We start from the raw sequence: 22912 nt of genomic DNA on the forward strand, positions 1-22912 counted from the left end.
AACTTGACTTGTCCTCCCCGGTGTTGCACCGCATACGGAGGTTTCCCGCCCGTCATTGCCGTCACCTTGCTGTCCAGGGGTAGATGGGGTGGCATCTACTTTCCTACTAGCTTTTGTCCCCCCTTGCGTTCGTCGTGGGGTGTCCCTGGCCATTGCTGACCCCCCAACTTTTTTCTCTGCTGGTGCTATTGTCGCATTGCTAGCGGCTTTTAACACCGGCGATCGGAGCACCTTGCTGCTCCTTTGAAAAGCGGTTACAACGCTATCATTAGCCTCGTTACTTTTACGCGTGTCAATTGTTTGGTTCATTTCTTTTCGGTTGGGTCTCCGCTCCAAGCCGCTATCTCCGCCCGATGTGCAGTCGCCGTTTTAGATTCCCGTGGTTATCTTTGCATGTGCAGGGAGGCCACGCGAGGGTTGACACAGGTCCTTATGAGAGTCTGTGTTCAGAGCCAGAATCCGGCGTAAGTCAGGAGTCATCTCAACTGATCCTGCACCACCAACTTAATGGTGACGTGGCTTCGAACGTACTTGGAGACCTGCCAAGGTTTTAACGAGACGGAGACGAAGACGATATTAGCCCACCAGCCGTTTCGACGAGGTGTCACCCTCGACTACTAAGATGGTAGAATACCGTCCACGCCAGCCCATAGCAATCTTTTCCTTAACATTTTCCAGTTGTCGCCGTCAGGATCTTACTGGGCTCAATCCTGAGGATGCTTATTGAAGTTTTAGGGCGGCACCCACTCGCCCTGCCACCAAGATTCATTGGGCATGTGTGGCCTTTTGCGCCACGCCCTCCTCTATGGTCGCTCTTGGTCGGGGACTGCTTATTGGTTATTCGCAGCTGACCTACTAGAGGCCGTTCACGATCCGCCACCTTGTGACCTCGGTGGAGCCCTGAGCTCAGCCTCCACTTATCTACGGCAAATTCACGTGCAAGAATTATTTTCCTAATTGGTCTCTAAGGTGGTTTTCGAAAAGTGGCACGCTAACTTCACACGAAGTTGGCGGTGTACCATAAAAAATATAAAATTGTTTGTTTTCGAATTTATTAAATATGTCACTTATCTACGGCAAATTCACGTGCAAAAACTTTTCCCAACTGGTCTCTAAGGTGGTTTTTGAAAAGTGGCACGCTAACTTCACATGAAGTGGCGGTGCACAATAAAAAAATATGACTATCCTATGCCACTTATCTACGGCAAATTCTGGTGCAAGAATTTTTATTTATAGTTTTCCGGCTTTAGGTCGATACCCATGATTAACAAACTGGTTTTTTATTCTTTTGTTTCCGATATATTTCGGTTACACTTCGGTAACCGTCCTCAAGGAACTACAAGCAAACATTTTTTATTTTACATTTTACATATTAAAAATATACACCTACATTAATTTTGTTAATTTTTCTTAATTACATTTGCACGTCCGTACACCGTAACGCGGAGTTTTGCACTGCCTGTTTGTTCGGTAAATATGTGCGCAATAGTCCGTGTCAGTTTTGTAATTCAGTCTAATGTCTGCACGTGTAATTGCTGTGTGAATCATCTCCAGTGTAATTCGTTTTCTGTAATTTTGTTGAATAATTTTGGCTTTTTCGAAACCAGCTGTGTGTCCGCTAATGCACAGTGGACCATGAGTGCTGTTTTTTGCGATATTGAATTTTGGCAATATTTTAAATCTCATCTGTGTTGTGCGAATCTAGTTTTTAGCTTAGCTTTAGTGGTTCCTACGTAGATATTGTTACAAAGTACGTTGCTTTTACCGCTACTCGGTATTTGGTAAATTACGTTGGTCTTTTCCGTTCGGGGTATTTTGGATTTGGTCAAATTAAAGAGATTTTTCTGAGGCACATATTTTTCACGCATCTCGGACTCATTTCGAAATCCAAAGCTATGAGCTTGATTTTTTAAAAACTGTGTTAATATTGTCTTTATAAAAAGGTTTGTCAATTGGATTGGATAAATCTTAGAACTGCCACGTTGCATTTGAAAATATTTTAAACCATATACATTAGTTGTGCTGAATGTGCAGGTGTCAAAAGAACCTACTGGCAGTGATCGCCTAAATGACGATCATAGAATTGTTGATATCGTCCCTGCAGGTGGGGCGGAAGCCGTGTCGGCTTTTAATCTGCGCATACTCGGCCGTCCAACTGAATGCAAGCACCGTCCGCTGCTTATCGATACTCCATCCGTTGCTCCAGTTAGGACCTAAAAATAAAACTGTCGAATCAGTCGAATATTGTCTTCAAGGATGACTTAACCCCCTCGCAACAAGAACATCTGAAAGTTTTGAGAGCTCCATTAGACACCTTAATAAAAAATGGCGATACCAATAACCACAAATGGTTGGTTGCTGTTGTTGTGCTGCCCGGCTATGGAGCCGGGCCCAAGTAGCTCTAGCTCCTAAACTTTTCGAAAAAAGCACAACGATGTGAAAGCGCGAATGAAAAACTGAAAAAATAAATAAGTTATCAGTATATGATATTGGCCGCCGTGGTGTGGTGGTGGCGTGCTCAGCGACCACACCGAAGATCCTGGGTTCAAGCCCTGAGCAAAGCAATATCATAAATTTAGAAAAAAGTTTTTTCAATTAGAAGACAGTTATTCTAAACGGGGTCGCCCCCGGTAGTGATTTGGCCTACACTCTCAGTGCATTTCTGCCATGAAAAGCTTCTCAGTGAAAACTCATCCGCCTTTCAGATGCCGTTCGGAGTCGGCATAAAACATGTAGGTCCCGTTTAGCTAATTTGTAGGAAAAATTGAAAGGAACACGACGCATATTGCAATAGAAGCTCGGACGAAAATCTCTTCGGAGGCTATCGCGCCTGGTATTTATTTATATTATCAAAATACAAGAGGTCTGAGAACCAAATTAAAACTTTTTAACTTCTTCTGCCTGTTGTTATTGCGACGTTGTGTAAGTGAATCCCAACTAAATTCCTTTGCACTCTAAATAGGAAAGACAGGAATTAATTAACAAGTAACTTCAAACGTGATGGAGGAGTTTTTATCGCAGTATAAGGAAACATCTCAGTCGAAGTGCTACATTTCGAATATAATGACATTGAGCAAAGATACATAAGAGTGCTTTCACAATTAGCAAATGAAATTATTTTCCCCACTCGGTGGTATTTTCTGAAATTTTTCACAGTTAAAACGGCAATTCAACAAATGAATAGGACACAAAATATGTTAGCAAGTATTTTTTCTTGTATAGTGAGAATGCTTATAACAGCGCTTCGGAAATTTTGTATGTGAATGGGCAAGGGGAAATAAACTTCAATTGCTAAGTCTGAAGTTCCTTTATATTTACAAACGCAACATTTTGCGTGATTGTGGCGATGTTGCTGGAATGCATAAGATTGCGCTAAACGCATCTATATGAACAAGTTGATTGTGGCTCGGACATAATTGGCTTGAACTTTACGAAATAAACACAATTGATGATCAAGATTACTTTTTACAGTAAGATCCAAGAAGCAACAGATTTATATGTTCCCATCCATTGGTTCTCAACAAAATAACACGAAAAAAAGAAGGCTCATAAAAATGTGTAAGCAAAATACTCAGCAAATCATGGTACAACAGATGTACATCTAAAATTGGAAATTTTCCAACTACAGATACCAAGCAATTCTGGAGTTTTATGAAAAACAAGAGATCTAATCATGCTAACCTTCCGTCGTCAGTTACGTGTACCGATTAAGGCATCGAATCCAGAAGACTTTTACAATCCCGGGATTGGGATTTGAAAATGAAAATCGCGGGATCCCGGAATGTTTCGGGATCATCCAGAGACCTTCCTTTGAATTTTGGTTCAAAAGTAATTATGTTACGTATACATATATGAGTAGAGTAATAATTTACAACAGAGGTCGACTTCTAATACACCTCCAAATATATGGGGCTAGGTGTAAAACGGAGCGCCTTGACATCGACAAAAATAATAACAAGGCGGAAAAGAAAAATTGTACCTCTGTAGGGTAACATTTGCAGTTGAAGTAGCTAATTTTGATGCGTTTGTTGTAATTTTGTTGTACACAGGGAGACAAATTGTGTACAAAGAGATTTTGCACGGATTTAATTTTGATCCTACACCATTGGTGGACCGGCCAGGGTAATTTTTTATTAGCGCGGTCGAAGGCCGCCAATGCAGAAAGGTGCTCTGCGCAAAAATACTATGGATCCCACTGCCGGGGAATTCGCCTTCGAAGTATTAATACTGAGGTCAAGACGCTACGTTTAATATCAACCCCTGTTATAAATTATTGCCATGAGTAGTTTAACAAAAAACATTTATTAGAAAAATGTGATTCCTTTGACATCTTATCATTGAAATTTGAAGCTTTTATGGAAGGTTATACTTTACCAGGAAAAGAGGATTTCCTGTGGTTTCAATTGGAAACTTAAAAAATGATCCAATTCAAGATATTTAAATTTGCAATATGAGATGCCTTAGTGGCGAAACATCCGCGAACGACGGTAACCAGATAAGTAACCTATTCGCTTCATTCTTCAACAGCATTTACAACAATAAACACGTACAATTTATGGACGGAAACATAACAAAATTCGATACCAGTTTCGACATGTTGCCGGTTCTGACGGGTTACCCAACACATTTCTTAGAAACTGTGCTATTGCACTTGCTGAGCCAATTACAGGTGTGTTTCCGTCAGCTTGGAAGTTATCCTATATTAGCACAATACACAAATCAAGCTCTAAGTCGGACGTATGTTATCACGGTATATCTATATGCAGTCGTCAATTGCATAACTCGTTGAGAAAATCGTCCTTCCGCAGTTAGCTTTTAGTTTCTAAAACATCATCTCAAGTAGACAACATGGTTTCTTCGGTGGAAGATCAACCACAAATTTTTTATATACAAACCACTATCTAAATGCTATGAACCAAGGACTGTAAATGCAACTCATAGTGTCTTTAGTATACGCATTTATTTATCGAAAAGGTTACTAAAGGTTCGAGTAAATGGTTAGGTATCCCGTGAATACGAAGTAATTTCTGGCGTCCCATAGTGTTCCCACCTGGGACCAATTCTTTTCAATATATTTACTAACGATATAGGTGATAATATCGCGTCAGAATACCTACTATGTGCTGACGATCTATAGTTGTTTAGGGAGAATAAAAAAAGAAAACGATATCTTTATTTTACAAGATGATATTGATAAGCTGCATTACTAGTATGTAAATAATAAACCCAACCTCAACATCAAGAAGTACGCAGAAATGTCTTTCTCTCGATCACGCTCTAATCACCCCTTTGAGTATAATTTGCATGGAGAAAGGATAACAATCGTAACATCTATATATGACTTAGGAGTATACATTGACAGCAAACTAAGTTTTATTAATCAGGTGGACAAAAAAACTCACAAGCATACGGAGTGAGGAATACTTGGTTTCAGCTTCAGATCCAGTGATGAATTCTGCGCTGTTGGCACTATCGCTGCACTTAACCATACCAATATTAGAGTATTGCTCAACGATTTGCTTATCTAACACAAAAACTCTCCCGAACTAAGTGGAAAAAATACAGCATAAACTTTGCAAGCATTACACATACTTCTTGCATAAGACACGTCCTGGCATAGGCATAGAAGATGTTTACGAACAATTTACTATCACGACACTGGCAGATCGCAGTCAAGCACAAAACTTTGTATTCTTTTATAAAGTGATTAATGGTATCATCGACGGATTAGAGCGATTCGGCAATAAGGCGAATCTAAGGACCAGAAAACTGTTGCAAACTGTAAACTCAACAAAAAGTTGTGTGCCACTGGCCAATGAATAGAATAGCAAGTACTGTTAATCGTTTCGGCTCCAACTACGATTTCTTTAATAGTACATTATCATCATTGTCTAGATTGTTAAATTAAAAGAATACTTTTCCATTAATTTACTACTAATCTTTAATGTTCAGTGCTATATTTTGTCAGCACTTTGTCTGCCAATTTTACACACCTACGTACGAAAATGCGAGTCACCTTACATTCGTATATTTCATAGTTTCTAAACATACAATGCCGATTGGCGTAAATTTTATTATTCTGTCAGCTTTGATGTTTACATGTACAAATGTGTAGTTGCTTGCTTTATTGTTGTTGTGTATTTATTTACTAGCAGCATAGTGATGAACCGAAATGCTAATATTCGCCACAATGCCCTTCACCATCGTCTCGATCAAACAAATCACTCGCATCAACCGTTGCTAGCCTCTTCAAATGAATCAATCTTCGATTTCGAAGTTTCCCAATAGTTTGTATGCGGTAGACATAACTGATCCGCTTCACAACTTTGTACGGGGCTTCCCAGCTACACTGAAATTTTGATGGAACACCTTTCCGCTGGTGAGGGTTGTATTACTTACTTACTTAATTGGCGCTTAACCGTCTAAACGGTTATGGCCGTCCAACAAGGCGCGCCAGTCGCTCCGCCAACCGGCTCCAATTGGTCACACCAAGGGAGATTAAATCGTTTTCCACCTGGTCCTTCCAACGGGGTGGGGGCCGCCCTCTACCTCTGCTTCCATAGGCGGGTTCCGATAGAAACACTTTCTTGGCCGGAGCATCATATTTCATTCGCATAACATGGCCTAGCCAGCGCAGCCGCTGCGTTTTAATTCGCTGGACTATGTTGATGTCTGCGTATAGCTCGTACAGCTCATCATTAAATCTTCTTCGGTACTCGCCATCGCCAACGCGTAGAGGTCCATAAAACTTTTCTCTCGAACACTCCCAAAGCCGCTTCATCTGCTGTTGTCATGGTCCATGCTTCTGCCCCATATAGCAGGACGGGTACGATAAGTGACTTGTAGAGTATGATTTTCGTTCGCCGAGAGAGGACTTTACTTTTCAATTGCCTACCTAGTCAAAAGTAGCATATATTGGCAAGATTGATTCTTCGCTGGATTTCAGTGCTGATGTTGTTGCTAGTGTTGATGCTGGTTCCCAAATAAACGAAGTCTTTTACTATTTCGAAATTATGGCTGCCAACAGTAGCGTGGTTGCCAAGGCGCATATGCGCTGACTCTTTGCTCGATGACAGCAGGTACTTCGTTTTGTCCTCATTCACCATCAAACCCATCTTTACCGCGTCTAGTGAGGGTTGTATAACACTACCAATCCCTCCAGTAAACCTTCCGAATTGTTGTTCTTGTCGAACCTGTGTTTCATCGCACTACTCATTATCTTCGTTCGTTGCCTGACACTCTGTTGTTTGACCAATGGACTACTCCTAGGTGTTTGAGCTTGATGGTTTGGATTTGCATAATCCGTACCATTTTGACGTTTCACAACAGTAGTGCGCCCTGGCTTGAAATCACCCTTGCATTCTTTCTGGGAAATTCTTTCCTTCGTTTTAGTGCGTGATTTTGACAATGCCAGTTTTCTTCCCGCTGGTAGATATATTCGGTTTTGATTTGTGTGTTCCATTCGTTCCACCAATCTTTGACAGGTCTACTGCCTTTGATTTTTGTGGTCTTTGTCGAATCTTCTCCACCGACATACGCTTGCTGCTGAACCCCTTCTCAAAGCTGAAGTCAAGTGGTACATCCTTGTTCTTATATCGCATAATCCTTCTCTGCATATCGATCCTTATGCCATCGTCAACTAAGAAGCCAACTCCCAATATGACTTCATCAACGATCTCTGCCACAACGAATTTGTGTAGAACCTTGACCTTCCAAACTAAGACGTCACATACCACTTCCCCCTGGACTTGGTTATACTCGCCAGTGACCGTACGCAATCTTGCTCTCCTGTTGACCAAATCAGATCGGATTAAGGAATGAGATGCGCCCGTATCTACAGTCAGTAAACTCTCCTTGTCATCCACATATCCTCTTACGGTAAGACTGCTTGATTTTCTTCCGATTTGTGAGATAGATATTATGGGGCATTCAATTGCGGGAACGAGCTGTCGCCCCTTGCGGCTGACTCGCTTTAGTTTAACGATTGAGTGGACTTGGAGATTTGCTCATCTCCTTCAGCTCTGCGTTTAGGACCACCCACATTGTTGGAACTATTAGGGTTGGTGCTCCAATAGCGTGCATTGTGCCCTGGCTTTTCACACTTAAACCATTTGACGGCACCATCTTTTTTCTGCTGTGCTCCTTTTAATGCTTCCAAAATTGTGTCTACCCAGTCTGGTCTTTCCACTTCCACGCGATGAGCTTTGTTTGCTGGCTTACTCAAAAGTGAGGCTGTGCATGGGATACCGGTTTAGCAAATTTTGGCTTTGCGTATGTAGCTCGCTTCGCTTCGACGTCCCGTATGCCATTTATAAAGCTCTGAATTTTTACGCTTGGTGTATTCCACGGGTGCGTCCGAATTTGCCAGATCGGCCAGACTTACGGCATCCGATGCAAACTCCTGCTGAGTCTCATTCGCTCTTTGGCAACGGTTTCCAACTAAATTTGGTATATCTCTTTTATATGCTCGCTTCCATAACGTCTCTCGGCAGCGGCCATCAGTGTATACCGTTCGGTTCGTACTCTGGAATAGTCTGTAAGGACTGCTTGCTGAAACAGCGGGGAGATTTAGTTGCAGCTGCCGTATACGACCTTTCAAAGCATCTACCTAGGCCCCGATTTTTTCCTCAAACTGCATTATTTTTTCGCCCATACGGCCCTCCAATTGTGCAAAATTTGTCTCAGATTTCGGATATACTGGCCTCCTGTGCTTCAATCCTGGATGCTATTTGTGACGACATTTCTGAAAAACGTGCTTCTTGTCATGTCTCCTGTGATTCCAGTTGGGATGCTATATTTGTGGAATTTTTGGGATTTGGAAATCCTGGGTTTCCATTTTTGTCGATATCTGTGATAACAAAGCCAATATTGCATTAGTCTCCCCGCTTGCGACTGGATTTGGACTTTCGTTCTTTTCTTCAATTATTGTTGATGTCTCGTCCCCATCAGGATGAAAGACATACTCCTCCATACTCCATTCCTTCCGACTTCATAACCTCTCGTAGTCATGCTTGAAGTTCGCATTTATTACCGGTTGTATTCAACCCACGGTTCTCCAACTCCTTTTTCACTTGCTGGATCTTCAATTCACTCAACTTGGCCCTGTCCTTGTTGTACTACGCTTCTCTGGAATTTATTCAACAATTCCGCTTCTACCACCAATTGTAACGAATTTTGGGAATTTCTGATTACTATGCACCTTCTGTTCACGTTCAAATCGCTGAACTGTCGAATAAATAACTCCAATATTCAGTATGACAAAATGGTCTTTATTTCTACTTCACAATCACAATTATCACGGACTTCACAAAAGCTTGTTAAATCAAACTGATTCCTGATGTGATATGTGAGTAACCACTTCTTCTCTTAGCTACCGGCTACATATATGTTTGTGAAATATTCTCTTCGCTGTCAGCTTTGATGTTTATATGTACAAATGTGTGGCTGCTTGCTTTATTGTGCATTTATTTAGTAGCAGCATAGTGGTGAACCGGAATGGTAATATTCGCCACAATATGTATGTGTGACGCTAAATTGACAGAAGTAACGTTTTTCATTAGAAATTTATTCCCACTCTAAGCGAACTCTGTTTTTTTGCAGTTTGCAAAATTAAGTCAGAAAAAGTTAGGAAAAGACCTTGTCGGTTGTTTTTTTTTTTAATTCTGAATATGTCTTTTTCTTTATTATCAATTTATTTTTATCAAATTGCTAGATAATTTTATCATCTTTTCTTTCTAGGTCCGTTTTAACTTAACCCCAGAGATCCATACAATGTATGCTTGGAGCTACGCTTACAGGTCTGCAAGACAGGGACACTGGGAGAGTTTCGTCCGTGATCGAGATCGTTTCCGGAAGCGTATTGAAAACACATCTAAATATTTAAATCCAGTATTGAGTGCTGAACATCGATGTTTAATATACAATAATAGGTTTAGAAATGATGATTAGTATTTTGTGTAAGTGGAATGTATTGTATGGTAAATAAAAATTTAACGGAAATAAAAAATTATATTAAAGCTAGTTTGTACCGAAATGTATATTCAAAAAAATATTTGTACTTTGTCCTAAAGTTTATTTCATGATTTTATGTTTTATTATAAACAAAAACGAAAAAAAATACTTTTTTTTGGGATAAAGTTTGCTTTCGTAATAGTTAACAATAATCATGGCGCTAGAGTGATAAACAACGATCAGGTGTTTTGTAAAATCTAGAATAACCTAAAATCTCGTCGCAAAAGTGTAAATATGAAGCTGGTGCATTTTGTTATATATGCGGGCAATTTATTAAAGTTCGAGATATAAAATATGAATTAAATACATCTCTCATCCTCTGTGAAGCCTACGAAGCATATTTTGGCTGTCCTGTTTGGAATCAAGACAAGACATGGGCTCCACATGTTGCTTGTAGTTATTGTCAAAGATATTTGCAAGGTAAGCAAATTTTATTTAAATAATAAATTAAATATAGTAGACATATTGATTTCTCTTTCTATATTTTAGGTTGGTATTGAGGTGAGGAAAGATCAATGAAATTTGCAATACCAAGAATCTGACGAGAACCAAAAGACCATGTTAAATACTGTTACTTTTGCGTTGTGAATCCGAGTAAAAGACGTAGAGGTAAAAATGCAAAACCTATCGAATATCCTGATCATGAATCTTCTTCTGCTCCAGCCGCACATGATCTGACACGACCAGTACCAGAGCGACAGCAAAATTATCGCAGAGGTGGCTCATCTCTTAGTTCTTATAAAAGCAATGCCGATAAGGACTTTTTACCGACACCAGAACAACCAAAACATAATTTCCTCACTATTGAATATTTGAATAGAAATTTAAATTTACCAAAAATTAAAGCAGAGCTTTTAGGCTCTCGCTTAAAACAGTGGAACTTGCTTGATGATCTTAATATCACGGATCAGCGAAATAGGCATGAAACATTCTCAACATTTTTCACAGAAGAAGATGGGGTTTGTTTTTCTAATGACATAAAAGGCATGTTCGAAGAAATTGGCATACCTCGTGTTCCTAGCGAATGGCATTTATTCATTGACAGCTCAACAAAAAGCTTAAAAGCTGTTTTGTTACACAACGGAAATAAATTTCCATCTCTTCCAATTGCTCACTCAATACATCTTAAAGAAAATTATGAAAGTGTAAAAATTTTGCTTGAATCTGTAAAATAATGCGAGTTCAACTGGCAGCTAGCTGATTGGAGACTTTAAAATGGTGGGATTTTTGATGGGACTTCAAAGCGGATATACAAAGTATTTGTGCTTATGGGACAGTAGAACGCATGCTTAGCATTATACTCAACGCTTCTGGCCTGTAAGAACAGAACTTTGTGTCGGGAAAGAAAACGTAAAATTTGAGGCAATTATTGAAGCGGAAAAAGTGTTAATGCCGCCTCTGCACATTAAATTAGGGTTGGTGAAACAATTTGTCAAAAACCTGGATCAAACTTAAGAAGCATTTGAGTACTTGAGAAAATTGTTTCCAAAGTTATCGGAAGCAAAAATTAAAGCTGGTGTTTTGTTGGTCCACAAATCCACAGATTTTCGCCGATGGAAAATTTCCAACATTGCTGAATCGTACTCAAAAAGCGAGTTAGAACTTTTTCAAAGCAGTCATTTCTGGTTTTTTATGAAATAACAAAGCTGAAAACTACGAAAGGCTAGTTGAAAATATGCTAAAAATTTTTAAGGCAATGGGCTGCAGAATGTCATTAAAAGTACATATGCTGCACGCTCATCACATAAATTCAAAAACAACATGGGAGCATATTCAGAAGAGCAAGGGGAACGTTTTCATGAGGACAATATGAGCTTCGAGCAACATTATCTAGGCCAATATAATGAAAACATGATGGGAGACTATATTTGGGGTTTATTGAACATAAAAGAAAAAGAAAAGTGTAAGAAAAAGAAAAATGACCCCGAGGGAGTCCCGAAAAATATCCCGCATTGACCCCCAAATGACCCCGAGGGAGTCCCCAAAAAGATCCCGGAATGACCCCCAAATGACCCCGAGGGAGTCCCCAATAGCATTCCGAAATGACCCCGAGGAAGTCCCCAAAAATATCCCGGAATGACCCCCAAATGACCCCGAGGGAGACCTCAAAAAGATTCCGGAATGACCCCCAAATGACCCCGAGGGGGTCCCCAAAACCATCCCGAAATGACACCGAGGGAGTCCCCAAAAAAAACCCGGAATGACCCCCAAATGACCCCGAGGGAGACCTCAAAAAGATTCTCGAATGACCCCGAGGGAGTCCCCAAAAAGATCCCGGAATGATCCCGAGGGAGTCCCCAAAAAGAACCCGGAATGACCCCGAGGGAGTCCCCAAAACCTTCCCGAAATGACCCCCTAATGACCCCGAGGGAGTCCGCAAAAAGATCCCGGAATGATCCCCAAATTACCCCGGGAGGACCTCGAGGGAGTCCCCAAAACCATTCCGAAATGACCCCGTCCCAAGTCCCTAAATCATCCCGGTATGACCCCCAAATGACCCCGAAGGAGTCTCAAAAATGTCACGGAATGACCTCCAAAAGACCCGGAGGGAGTCGCAAAAGTCATCCCGAAATGACCCCAAGACCCTAGAAGGATCGCGAGGGAGCCCCTGGAATGGACCTCAATAGACCCCGGGAGGATCCCCAGGGTGTCCCAGAAATTACCCCCAAAAAAACCCGCGAATACTTCCCAAAATCATCTCAATATTACCCTAAGAAGCTTCAGAACTACACGCGAACTGGTTACGCATATGGGTATATTTTCAGGGCATCTCGATGGTATATTTTTTTATTTTTGAATAACTGAATAAAAACTAAAATTTTATTGTTATTCCATATTTTGTAAATAATGAATAATATCTCAACTCTTTATTCAAAATTTGCAAAAATAAGAATGGGCGTTTATCATCAATTAGAATATTTTGAATAACGAGAAAATGTTATTCATTATTCAAGAAATGCTTGAATAAAAAATAACTTTTTATTCATCAATTAGAAAATTTAAAATGATGAATAATTTTTTATTTTTTATTTTGATTTGTTTCATTTCAAAATGACTCAACCCTGATTCAAACACAAAACGGTCTGCTACTGGCAGAGAAGTAGCAAATTTGTGCTAGGAAAATTTCTTCTAGCACGAATTAGCAAGCAGGAAAACATCACGGCTGCCATATCGTTTTTTTATTTGGGACCAAAATACATCGAAGGAAAGAATATTGTAACGAATTCTGGGAATTTCTGATTACCATGGACCTTCTGCTAACGTTTGTATCGCTGAACTGTCGAATAAATAACTCCAATATTCATTATTGCAATATGGTCTTTATTTAGTCGTCCCAATCAGACAAATCTCTCGATCCAACCGCTGCCAGCCTCTCCAAATGAAACACCCATATATTTCGTCGTTTCCCTGTTGTTTGTATGCGGTAGATGACTTCACTGATCCGCTCCACAATCAGGTAAAAGTTAGGCATTGGGCATAAACAACTTTGTACGGGCCCTCCCAGCTACATTGAAATTTTGATGGAACACCTTTCCGCCGGTGAGGGTTGTATAACTGCCAAATTTGTATCCAAAAAACCTTCCGCATTGTTCTCGTCGTATCTGTGTTTCATCTTACTACTCATTATCCTAGTTCGTTGCCTCACACTCTGTTGTTTGGCCACTGGACTACTTCGAAGAGCTTAAGCTTGTCGGATTGGCTTTGCATAAACAGTATCGTTCTGACGTTTCACAATAGTAGTGCGCCCTGGCTTGAAACCACCCTTGCATTCTTTCTGGGAAGTTCTTGCCTTCATTTTAGTGCGTACATTAGAGCTTGTCAGTGTTTTTCTCGCAGGTACATTCGGTTTTGATGTGTTTGGCCCATTCGTTCCATAAACCTTTGCCCGATCTACTGCTTTTGACTTTTGTGGTCTCTGTCGAATCTCCTCTCTTACTGCTGAACCCTTTCTCCAAACTGAAGTTAAGTGGTACATCCTTGTTCTTATATCGCATAATCCTTTGCATGTCGATCCTGATGCCATGCGCAACTAAGAAGTCCACTTCCAATATGACTTCATCAACGATCTCTGCCACAACGAATTTGTGTAGAACCGTGACCTTCCCAATTAGGACTTCACAAACCACTTCTCCCTGGACTTGGTTATACTCGCCAGTGACCGTACGCAATCTTGCTCCATGTAATGGCTTCACTCTCCTGTTCACCAAATCAGATCGAATAAAGGAATGAGATGCGTATCTGCAGTCAGTTCACGCTCCTTGCCAGCCACATTTCCTCTTACGGTAACACTGATTTCCTTCCGATTTGTGATACAGAGATAAGGAGACATTCAATAGCTGGAGCTAACTCTCGATCCTTACATCTGGCTCGCTCTTGCTCATCTCCTCCAGTTTTGTACTTAAGACCACCCATGCTGTTGGAACCGCTAGAATCAAGACCGCAATTTGACCTGGCTTCCCGCATTTGATTACTCTGACACTCCGCTTTTGCGATCCTTTCAGCGCCTCCAATATTGTGTTCACACAGTCCGGCCTTTCTACTTCCACACGGCGTGCTTTGAAAGCTGGCTTACACAGAAACGATTCTGTTTCCTGAATCAGTGCATGTGATACCGTTTCTGCGAATGTGTTTTGTGTTTGCGTAAGTCGCTCGCTTCGTTTCGACATCCCAAACTCCATTTGTGAAAGATAGAATTTTAACTCTCTCAGTGTATTCCACAGGTGCGTCCGCATTTGCAAGGTGAGCCAATCTTTCAATGTTCGCCACTCCTACAATGTTTCACCAGCCCTCTGGAAGCGGTTCAGTAACTCCATTTAGTATATCTGTCTCCTATGCTCGGTTCCGTATCGGCTCTCTAGAGCGCCCATCAATGTTTCGTAGTTGCTCCACTCTCCCTCGGGAATAGTCTGTAGATTTCAGCAGCAGATCCTTCAGTGCCACGAATAGTGCAGCAACTTTATCTTCAGCATTCCAGTTGTTCACTGCTGATGTCTTCCCAAATTGGAGCTTAAATACCTGGAAAGGAACAAAACCGTCAAAGGATGGTGTTTTTACCTTTGGATTACTGGCTGAAACTGCTGGGCGATTTAGTTGTAACTGCTATATTCGACCTCTCAAAGCTTCTATCTAGAAAAAATTTCGCTCATATATAAAAAAAAAAGAAAATGGAATTCTCTTATTAGAGCGATACTAACACAAAATAAAAAATATAATACTTAATCATTAACTACTAACATCGCAAAACAAAATAAAAAAGTTTTCCAAGATGCTAACCATCAACACTTTCACAAGCGGTCCAAATAATTCTTTCCTTGTTCTTCATAATTCCCCAAATTCCACAGCAGCAACTCACTTTCTAATACTAGGTATTTAGGTTATTAATGGGAATTGGGTATATTGTTGATGCTGGTTCCCAAATAAACGAAGTCTTTTACTATTTCGAAATTATGGCTGCCAGCAGTAGCGTGGTTGCCAAGGCGCATATGCGCTGACTCTTTGCTCGATGACAGCAGGTACTTCGTTTTGTCCTCATTCACCATCAAACCCATCTTTACCGCGTCTAGTGAGGGTTGTATAACACTACCAATCCCTCCAGTAAACCTTCCGAATTGTTGTTCTTGTCGAACCTGTGTTTCATCGCACTACTCATTATCTTCGTTCGTTGCCTGACACTCTGTTGTTTGACCAATGGACTACTCCTAGGTGTTTGAGCTTGATGGTTTGGATGTGCATAATCCGTACCATTTTGACGTTTCACAACAGTAGTGCGCCCTGGCTTGAAATCACCCTTGCATTCTTTCTGGGAAATTCTTTCCTTCGTTTTAGTGCGTGATTTTGACAATGCCAGTTTTCTTCCCGCTGGTAGATATATTCGGTTTTGATTTGTGTGTTCCATTCGTTCCACCAATCTTTGACAGGTCTACTGCCTTTGATTTTTGTGGTCTTTGTCGAATCTTCTCCACCGACATACGCTTGCTGCTGAACCCCTTCTCAAAGCTGAAGTCAAGTGGTACATCCTTGTTCTTATATCGCATAATCCTTCTCTGCATATCGATCCTTATGCCATCGTCAACTAAGAAGCCAACTCCCAATATGACTTCATCAACGATCTCTGCCACAACGAATTTGTGTAGAACCTTGACCTTCCAAACTAAGACGTCACATACCACTTCCCCCTGGACTTGGTTATACTCGCCAGTGACCGTACGCAATCTTGCTCTCCTGTTGACCAAATCAGATCGGATTAAGGAATGAGATGCGCCCGTATCTACAGTCAGTAAACTCTCCTTGTCATCCACATATCCTCTTACGGTAAGACTGCTTGATTTTCTTCCGATTTGTGAGATAGATATTATGGGGCATTCAATTGCGGGAACGAGCTGTCGCCCCTTGCGGCTGACTCGCTTTAGTTTAACGATTGAGTGGACTTGGAGATTTGCTCATCTCCTTCAGCTCTGCGTTTAGGACCACCCACATTGTTGGAACTATTAGGGTTGGTGCTCCAATAGCGTGCATTGTGCCCTGGCTTTTCACACTTAAACCATTTGACGGCACCATCTTTTTTCTGCTGTGCTCCTTTTAATGCTTCCAAAATTGTGTCTACCCAGTCTGGTCTTTCCACTTCCACGCGATGAGCTTTGTTTGCTGGCTTACTCAAAAGTGAGGCTGTGCATGGGATACCGGTTTAGCAAATTTTGACTTTGCGTATGTAGCTCGCTTCGCTTCGACGTCCCGTATGCCATTTATAAAGCTCTGAATTTTTACGCTTGGTGTATTCCACGGGTGCGTCCGAATTTGCCAGATCGGCCAGACTTACGGCATCCGATGCAAACTCCTGCTGAGTCTCATTCGCTCTTTGGCAACGGTTTCCAACTAAATTTGGTATATCTCTTTTATATGCTCGCTTCCATAACGTCTCTCGGCAGCGGCCATCAGTGTATACCGTTCGGTTCGTACTCTGGAATAGTCTGTAAGGACTGCTTGCTGAAACAGCGGGGCGATTTAGTTGCAGCTGCCGTATACGACCTTTCAAAGCATCTACCTAGGCCCCGATTTTTTCCTCAAACTGCATTATTTTTTCGCCCATACGGCCCTCCAATTGTGCAAAATTTGTCTCAGATTTCGGATATACTGGCCTCCTGTGCTTCAATCCTGGATGCTATTTGTGACGACATTTCTGAAAAACGTGCTTCTTGTCATGTCTCCTGTGATTCCAGTTGGGATGCTATATTTGTGGAATTTTTGGGATTTGGAAATCCTGGGTTTCCATTTTTGTCGATATCTGTGATAACAAAGCCAATATTGCATTAGTCTCCCCGCTTGCGACTGGATTTGGACTTTCGTTCTTTTCTTCAATTATTGTTGATGTCTCGTCCCCATCAGGATGAAAGACATACTCCTCCATACTCCATTCCTTCCGACTTCATAACCTCTCGTAGTCATGCTTGAAGTTCGCATTTATTACCGGTTGTATTCAACCCACGGTTCTCCAACTCCTTTTTCACTTGCTGGATCTTCAATTCACTCAACTTGGCCCTGTCCTTGTTGTACTACGCTTCTCTGGAATTTATTCAACAATTCCGCTTCTACCACCAATTGTAACGAATTTTGGGAATTTCTGATTACTATGCACCTTCTGTTCACGTTCAAATCGCTGAACTGTCGAATAAATAACTCCAATATTCAGTATGACAAAATGGTCTTTATTTTCAAATCTACTTCACAATCACAATTATCACGGACTTCACAAAAGCTTGTTAAATCAAACTGATTCCTGATGTGATATGTGAGTAACCACTTCTTCTCTTAGCTACCGGCTACATATATGTTTGTGAAATATTCTCTTCGCTGTCAGCTTTGATGTTTATATGTACAAATGTGTGGCTGCTTGCTTTATTGTGCATTTATTTAGTAGCAGCATAGTGGTGAACCGGAATGGTAATATTCGCCACAATATGTATGTGTGACGCTAAATTGACAGAAGTAACGTTTTTCATTAGAAATTTATTCCCACTCTAAGCGAACTCTGTTTTTTTGCAGTTTGCAAAATTAAGTCAGAAAAAGTTAGGAAAAGACCTTGTCGGTTGTTTTTTTTTTTTTAATTCTGAATATGTCTTTTTCTTTATTATCAATTTATTTTTATCAAATTGCTAGATAATTTTATCATCTTTTCTTTCTAGGTCCGTTTTAACTTAACCCCAGAGATCCATACAATGTATGCTTGGAGCTACGCTTACAGGTCTGCAAGACAGGGACACTGGGAGAGTTTCGTCCGTGATCGAGATCGTTTCCGGAAGCGTATTGAAAACACATCTAAATATTTAAATCCAGTATTGAGTGCTGAACATCGATGTTTAATATACAATAATAGGTTTAGAAATGATGATTAGTATTTTGTGTAAGTGGAATGTATTGTATGGTAAATAAAAATTTAACGGAAATAAAAAATTATATTAAAGCTAGTTTGTACCGAAATGTATATTCAAAAAAATATTTGTACTTTGTCCTAAAGTTTATTTCATGATTTTATGTTTTATTATAAACAAAAACGAAAAGAAAATACTTTTTTTTGGGATAAAGTTTGCTTTCGTAATAGTTAACAATAATCATGGCGCTAGAGTGATAAACAACGATCAGGTGTTTTGTAAAATCTAGAATAACCTAAAATCTCGTCGCAAAAGTGTAAATATGAAGCTGGTGCATTTTGTTATATATGCGGGCAATTTATTAAAGTTCGAGATATAAAATATGAATTAAATACATCTCTCATCCTCTGTGAAGCCTACGAAGCATATTTTGGCTGTCCTGTTTGGAATCAAGACAAGACATGGGCTCCACATGTTGCTTGTAGTTATTGTCAAAGATATTTGCAAGGTAAGCAAATTTTATTTAAATAATAAATTAAATATAGTAGACATATTGATTTCTCTTTCTATATTTTAGGTTGGTATTGAGGTGAGGAAAGATCAATGAAATTTGCAATACCAAGAATCTGACGAGAACCAAAAGACCATGTTAAATACTGTTACTTTTGCGTTGTGAATCCGAGTAAAAGACGTAGAGGTAAAAATGCAAAACCTATCGAATATCCTGATCATGAATCTTCTTCTGCTCCAGCCGCACATGATCTGACACGACCAGTACCAGAGCGACAGCAAAATTATCGCAGAGGTGGCTCATCTCTTAGTTCTTATAAAAGCAATGCCGATAAGGACTTTTTACCGACACCAGAACAACCAAAACATAATTTCCTCACTATTGAATATTTGAATAGAAATTTAAATTTACCAAAAATTAAAGCAGAGCTTTTAGGCTCTCGCTTAAAACAGTGGAACTTGCTTGATGATCTTAATATTACGGATCAGCGAAATAGGCATGAAACATTCTCAACATTTTTCACAGAAGAAGATGGGGTTTGTTTTTCTAATGACATAAAAGGCATGTTCGAAGAAATTGGCATACCTCGTGTTCCTAGCGAATGGCATTTATTCATTGACAGCTCAACAAAAAGCTTAAAAGCTGTTTTGTTACACAACGGAAATAAATTTCCATCTCTTCCAATTGCTCACTCAATACATATTAAAGAAAATTATGAAAGTGTAAAAATTTTGCTTGAATCTGTAAAATAATGCGAGTTCAACTGGCAGCTAGCTGATTGGAGACTTTAAAATGGTGGGATTTTTGATGGGACTTCAAAGCGGATATACAAAGTATTTGTGCTTATGGGACAGTAGAACGGATGCTTAGCATTATACTCAACGCTTCTGGCCTGTAAGAACAGAACTTTGTGTCGGGAAAGAAAACGTAAAATTTGAGGCAATTATTGAAGCGGAAAAAGTGTTAATGCCGCCTCTGCACATTAAATTAGGGTTGGTGAAACAATTTGTCAAAAACCTGGATCAAACTTAAGAAGCATTTGAGTACTTGAGAAAATTGTTTCCAAAGTTATCGGAAGCAAAAATTAAAGCTGGTGTTTTGTTGGTCCACAAATCCACAGATTTTCGCCGATGGAAAATTTCCAACATTGCTGAATCGTACTCAAAAAGCGAGTTAGAACTTTTTCAAAGCAGTCATTTCTGGTTTTTTATGAAATAACAAAGCTGAAAACTACGAAAGGCTAGTTGAAAATATGCTAAAAATTTTTAAGGCAATGGGCTGCAGAATGTCATTAAAAGTACATATGCTGCACGCTCATCACATAAATTCAAAAACAACATGGGAGCATATTCAGAAGAGCAAGGGGAACGTTTTCATGAGGACAATATGAGCTTCGAGCAACATTATCTAGGCCAATATAATGAAAACATGATGGGAGACTATATTTGGGGTTTATTGAACATAAAAGAAAAAGAAAAGTGTAAGAAAAAGAAAAATGACCCCGAGGGAGTCCCGAAAAATATCCCGCATTGACCCCCAAATGACCCCGAGGGAGTCCCCAAAAAGATCCCGGAATGACCCCCAAATGACCCCGAGGGAGTCCCCAATAGCATTCCGAAATGACCCCGAGGAAGTCCCCAAAAATATCCCGGAATGACCCCCAAATGACCCCGAGGGAGACCTCAAAAAGATTCCGGAATGACCCCCAAATGACCCCGAGGGGGTCCCCAAAACCATCCCGAAATGACACCGAGGGAGTCCCCAAAAAAAACCCCGGAATGACCCCCAAATGACCCCGAGGGAGACCTCAAAAAGATTCTCGAATGACCCCGAGGGAGTCCCCAAAAAGATCCCGGAATGATCCCGAGGGAGTCCCCAAAAAGAACCCGGAATGACCCCCAAATGACCCCGAGGGAGTCCCCAAAACCTTCCCGAAATGACCCCCTAATGACCCCGAGGGAGTCCGCAAAAAGATCCCGGAATGATCCCCAAATTACCCCGGGAGGACCTCGAGGGAGTCCCCAAAACCATTCCGAAATGACCCCGTCCCAAGTCCCTAAATCATCCCGGTATGACCCCCAAATGACCCCGAAGGAGTCTCAAAAATGTCACGGAATGACCTCCAAAAGACCCGGAGGGAGTCGCAAAAGTCATCCCGAAATGACCCCAAGACCCTAGAAGGATCGCGAGGGAGCCCCTGGAATGGACCTCAATAGACCCCGGGAGGATCCCCAGGGTGTCCCAGAAATTACCCCCAAAAAAACCCGCGAATACTTCCCAAAATCATCTCAATATTACCCTAAGAAGCTTCAGAACTACACGCGAACTGGTTACGCATATGGGTATATTTTCAGGGCATCTCGATGGTATATTTTTTTATTTTTGAATAACTGAATAAAAACTAAAATTTTATTGTTATTCCATATTTTGTAAATAATGAATAATATCTCAACTCTTTATTCAAAATTTGCAAAAATAAGAATGGGCGTTTATCATCAATTAGAATATTTTGAATAACGAGAAAATGTTATTCATTATTCAAGAAATGCTTGAATAAAAAATAACTTTTTATTCATCAATTAGAAAATTTAAAATGATGAATAATTTTTTATTTTTTATTTTGATTTGTTTCATTTCAAAATGACTCAACCCTGATTCAAACACAAAACGGTCTGCTACTGGCAGAGAAGTAGCAAATTTGTGCTAGGAAAATTTCTTCTAGCACGAATTAGCAAGCAGGAAAACATCACGGCTGCCATATCGTTTTTTTATTTGGGACCAAAATACATCGAAGGAAAGGATATTGTAACGAATTCTGGGAATTTCTGATTACCATGGACCTTCTGCTAACGTTTGTATCGCTGAACTGTCGAATAAATAACTCCAATATTCATTATTGCAATATGGAGTTTATTTAGTCGTCCCAATCAGACAAATCTCTCGATCCAACCGCTGCCAGCCTCTCCAAATGAAACACCCATATATTTCGTCGTTTCCCTGTTGTTTGTATGCGGTAGATGACTTCACTGATCCGCTCCACAATCAGGTAAAAGTTAGGCATTGGGCATAAACAACTTTGTACGGGCCCTCCCAGCTACATTGAAATTTTGATGGAACACCTTTCCGCCGGTGAGGGTTGTATAACTGCCAAATTTGTATCCAAAAAACCTTCCGCATTGTTCTCGTCGTATCTGTGTTTCATCTTACTACTCATTATCCTAGTTCGTTGCCTCACACTCTGTTGTTTGGCCACTGGACTACTTCGAAGAGCTTAAGCTTGTCGGATTGGCTTTGCATAAACAGTATCGTTCTGACGTTTCACAATAGTAGTGCGCCCTGGCTTGAAACCACCCTTGCATTCTTTCTGGGAAGTTCTTGCCTTCATTTTAGTGCGTACATTAGAGCTTGTCAGTGTTTTTCTCGCAGGTACATTCGGTTTTGATTTGTTTGGCCCATTCGTTCCATAAACCTTTGCCCGATCTACTGCTTTTGACTTTTGTGGTCTCTGTCGAATCTCCTCTCTTACTGCTGAACCCTTTCTCCAAACTGAAGTTAAGTGGTACATCCTTGTTCTTATATCGCATAATCCTTTGCATGTCGATCCTGATGCCATGCGCAACTAAGAAGTCCACTTCCAATATGACTTCATCAACGATCTCTGCCACAACGAATTTGTGTAGAACCGTGACCTTCCCAATTAGGACTTCACAAACCACTTCTCCCTGGACTTGGTTATACTCGCCAGTGACCGTACGCAATCTTGCTCCATGTAATGGCTTCACTCTCCTGTTCACCAAATCAGATCGAATAAAGGAATGAGATGCGTATCTGCAGTCAGTTCACGCTCCTTGCCAGCCACATTTCCTGTTACGGTAACACTGATTTCCTTCCGATTTGTGATACAGAGATAAGGAGACATTCAATAGCTGGAGCTAACTCTCGATCCTTACATCTGGCTCGCTCTTGCTCATCTCCTCCAGTTTTGTACTTAAGACCACCCATGCTGTTGGAACCGCTAGAATCA

At 40.6% G+C, this 22912-nt stretch overlaps 1 protein-coding gene across 4 annotated transcripts in view; it reads left to right on the forward strand.

Annotated features, from left to right (window-relative positions):
- PPP1R15 (Protein phosphatase 1 regulatory subunit 15) overlaps positions 1–22912 on the forward strand; it is a 293688-nt gene that overhangs the window by 99375 nt on the left and 171401 nt on the right. The window contains exon 3 of one of the 4 annotated variants that reach the window (XR_010950850.1): positions 9739–9869. The exons of 2 other annotated variants lie outside the window; for them this stretch is intronic. Coding sequence is in view for 1 of the 2 variants with exons in the window: in XM_067772927.1 (XP_067629028.1) it covers positions 9739–9948 (210 nt within the window). In the remaining variant the exon portion in view is untranslated. Of the gene's footprint in view, positions 1–9738; positions 10021–22912 lie in introns of those variants that run through there. One more of the 4 variants, XM_067772927.1, reaches the window with a different exon arrangement.

This window comes from Eurosta solidaginis, chromosome 3 (assembly GCF_040869045.1).
Source record: "Eurosta solidaginis isolate ZX-2024a chromosome 3, ASM4086904v1, whole genome shotgun sequence".
Taxonomy (NCBI): Eukaryota; Metazoa; Arthropoda; class Insecta; order Diptera; family Tephritidae; genus Eurosta; species Eurosta solidaginis.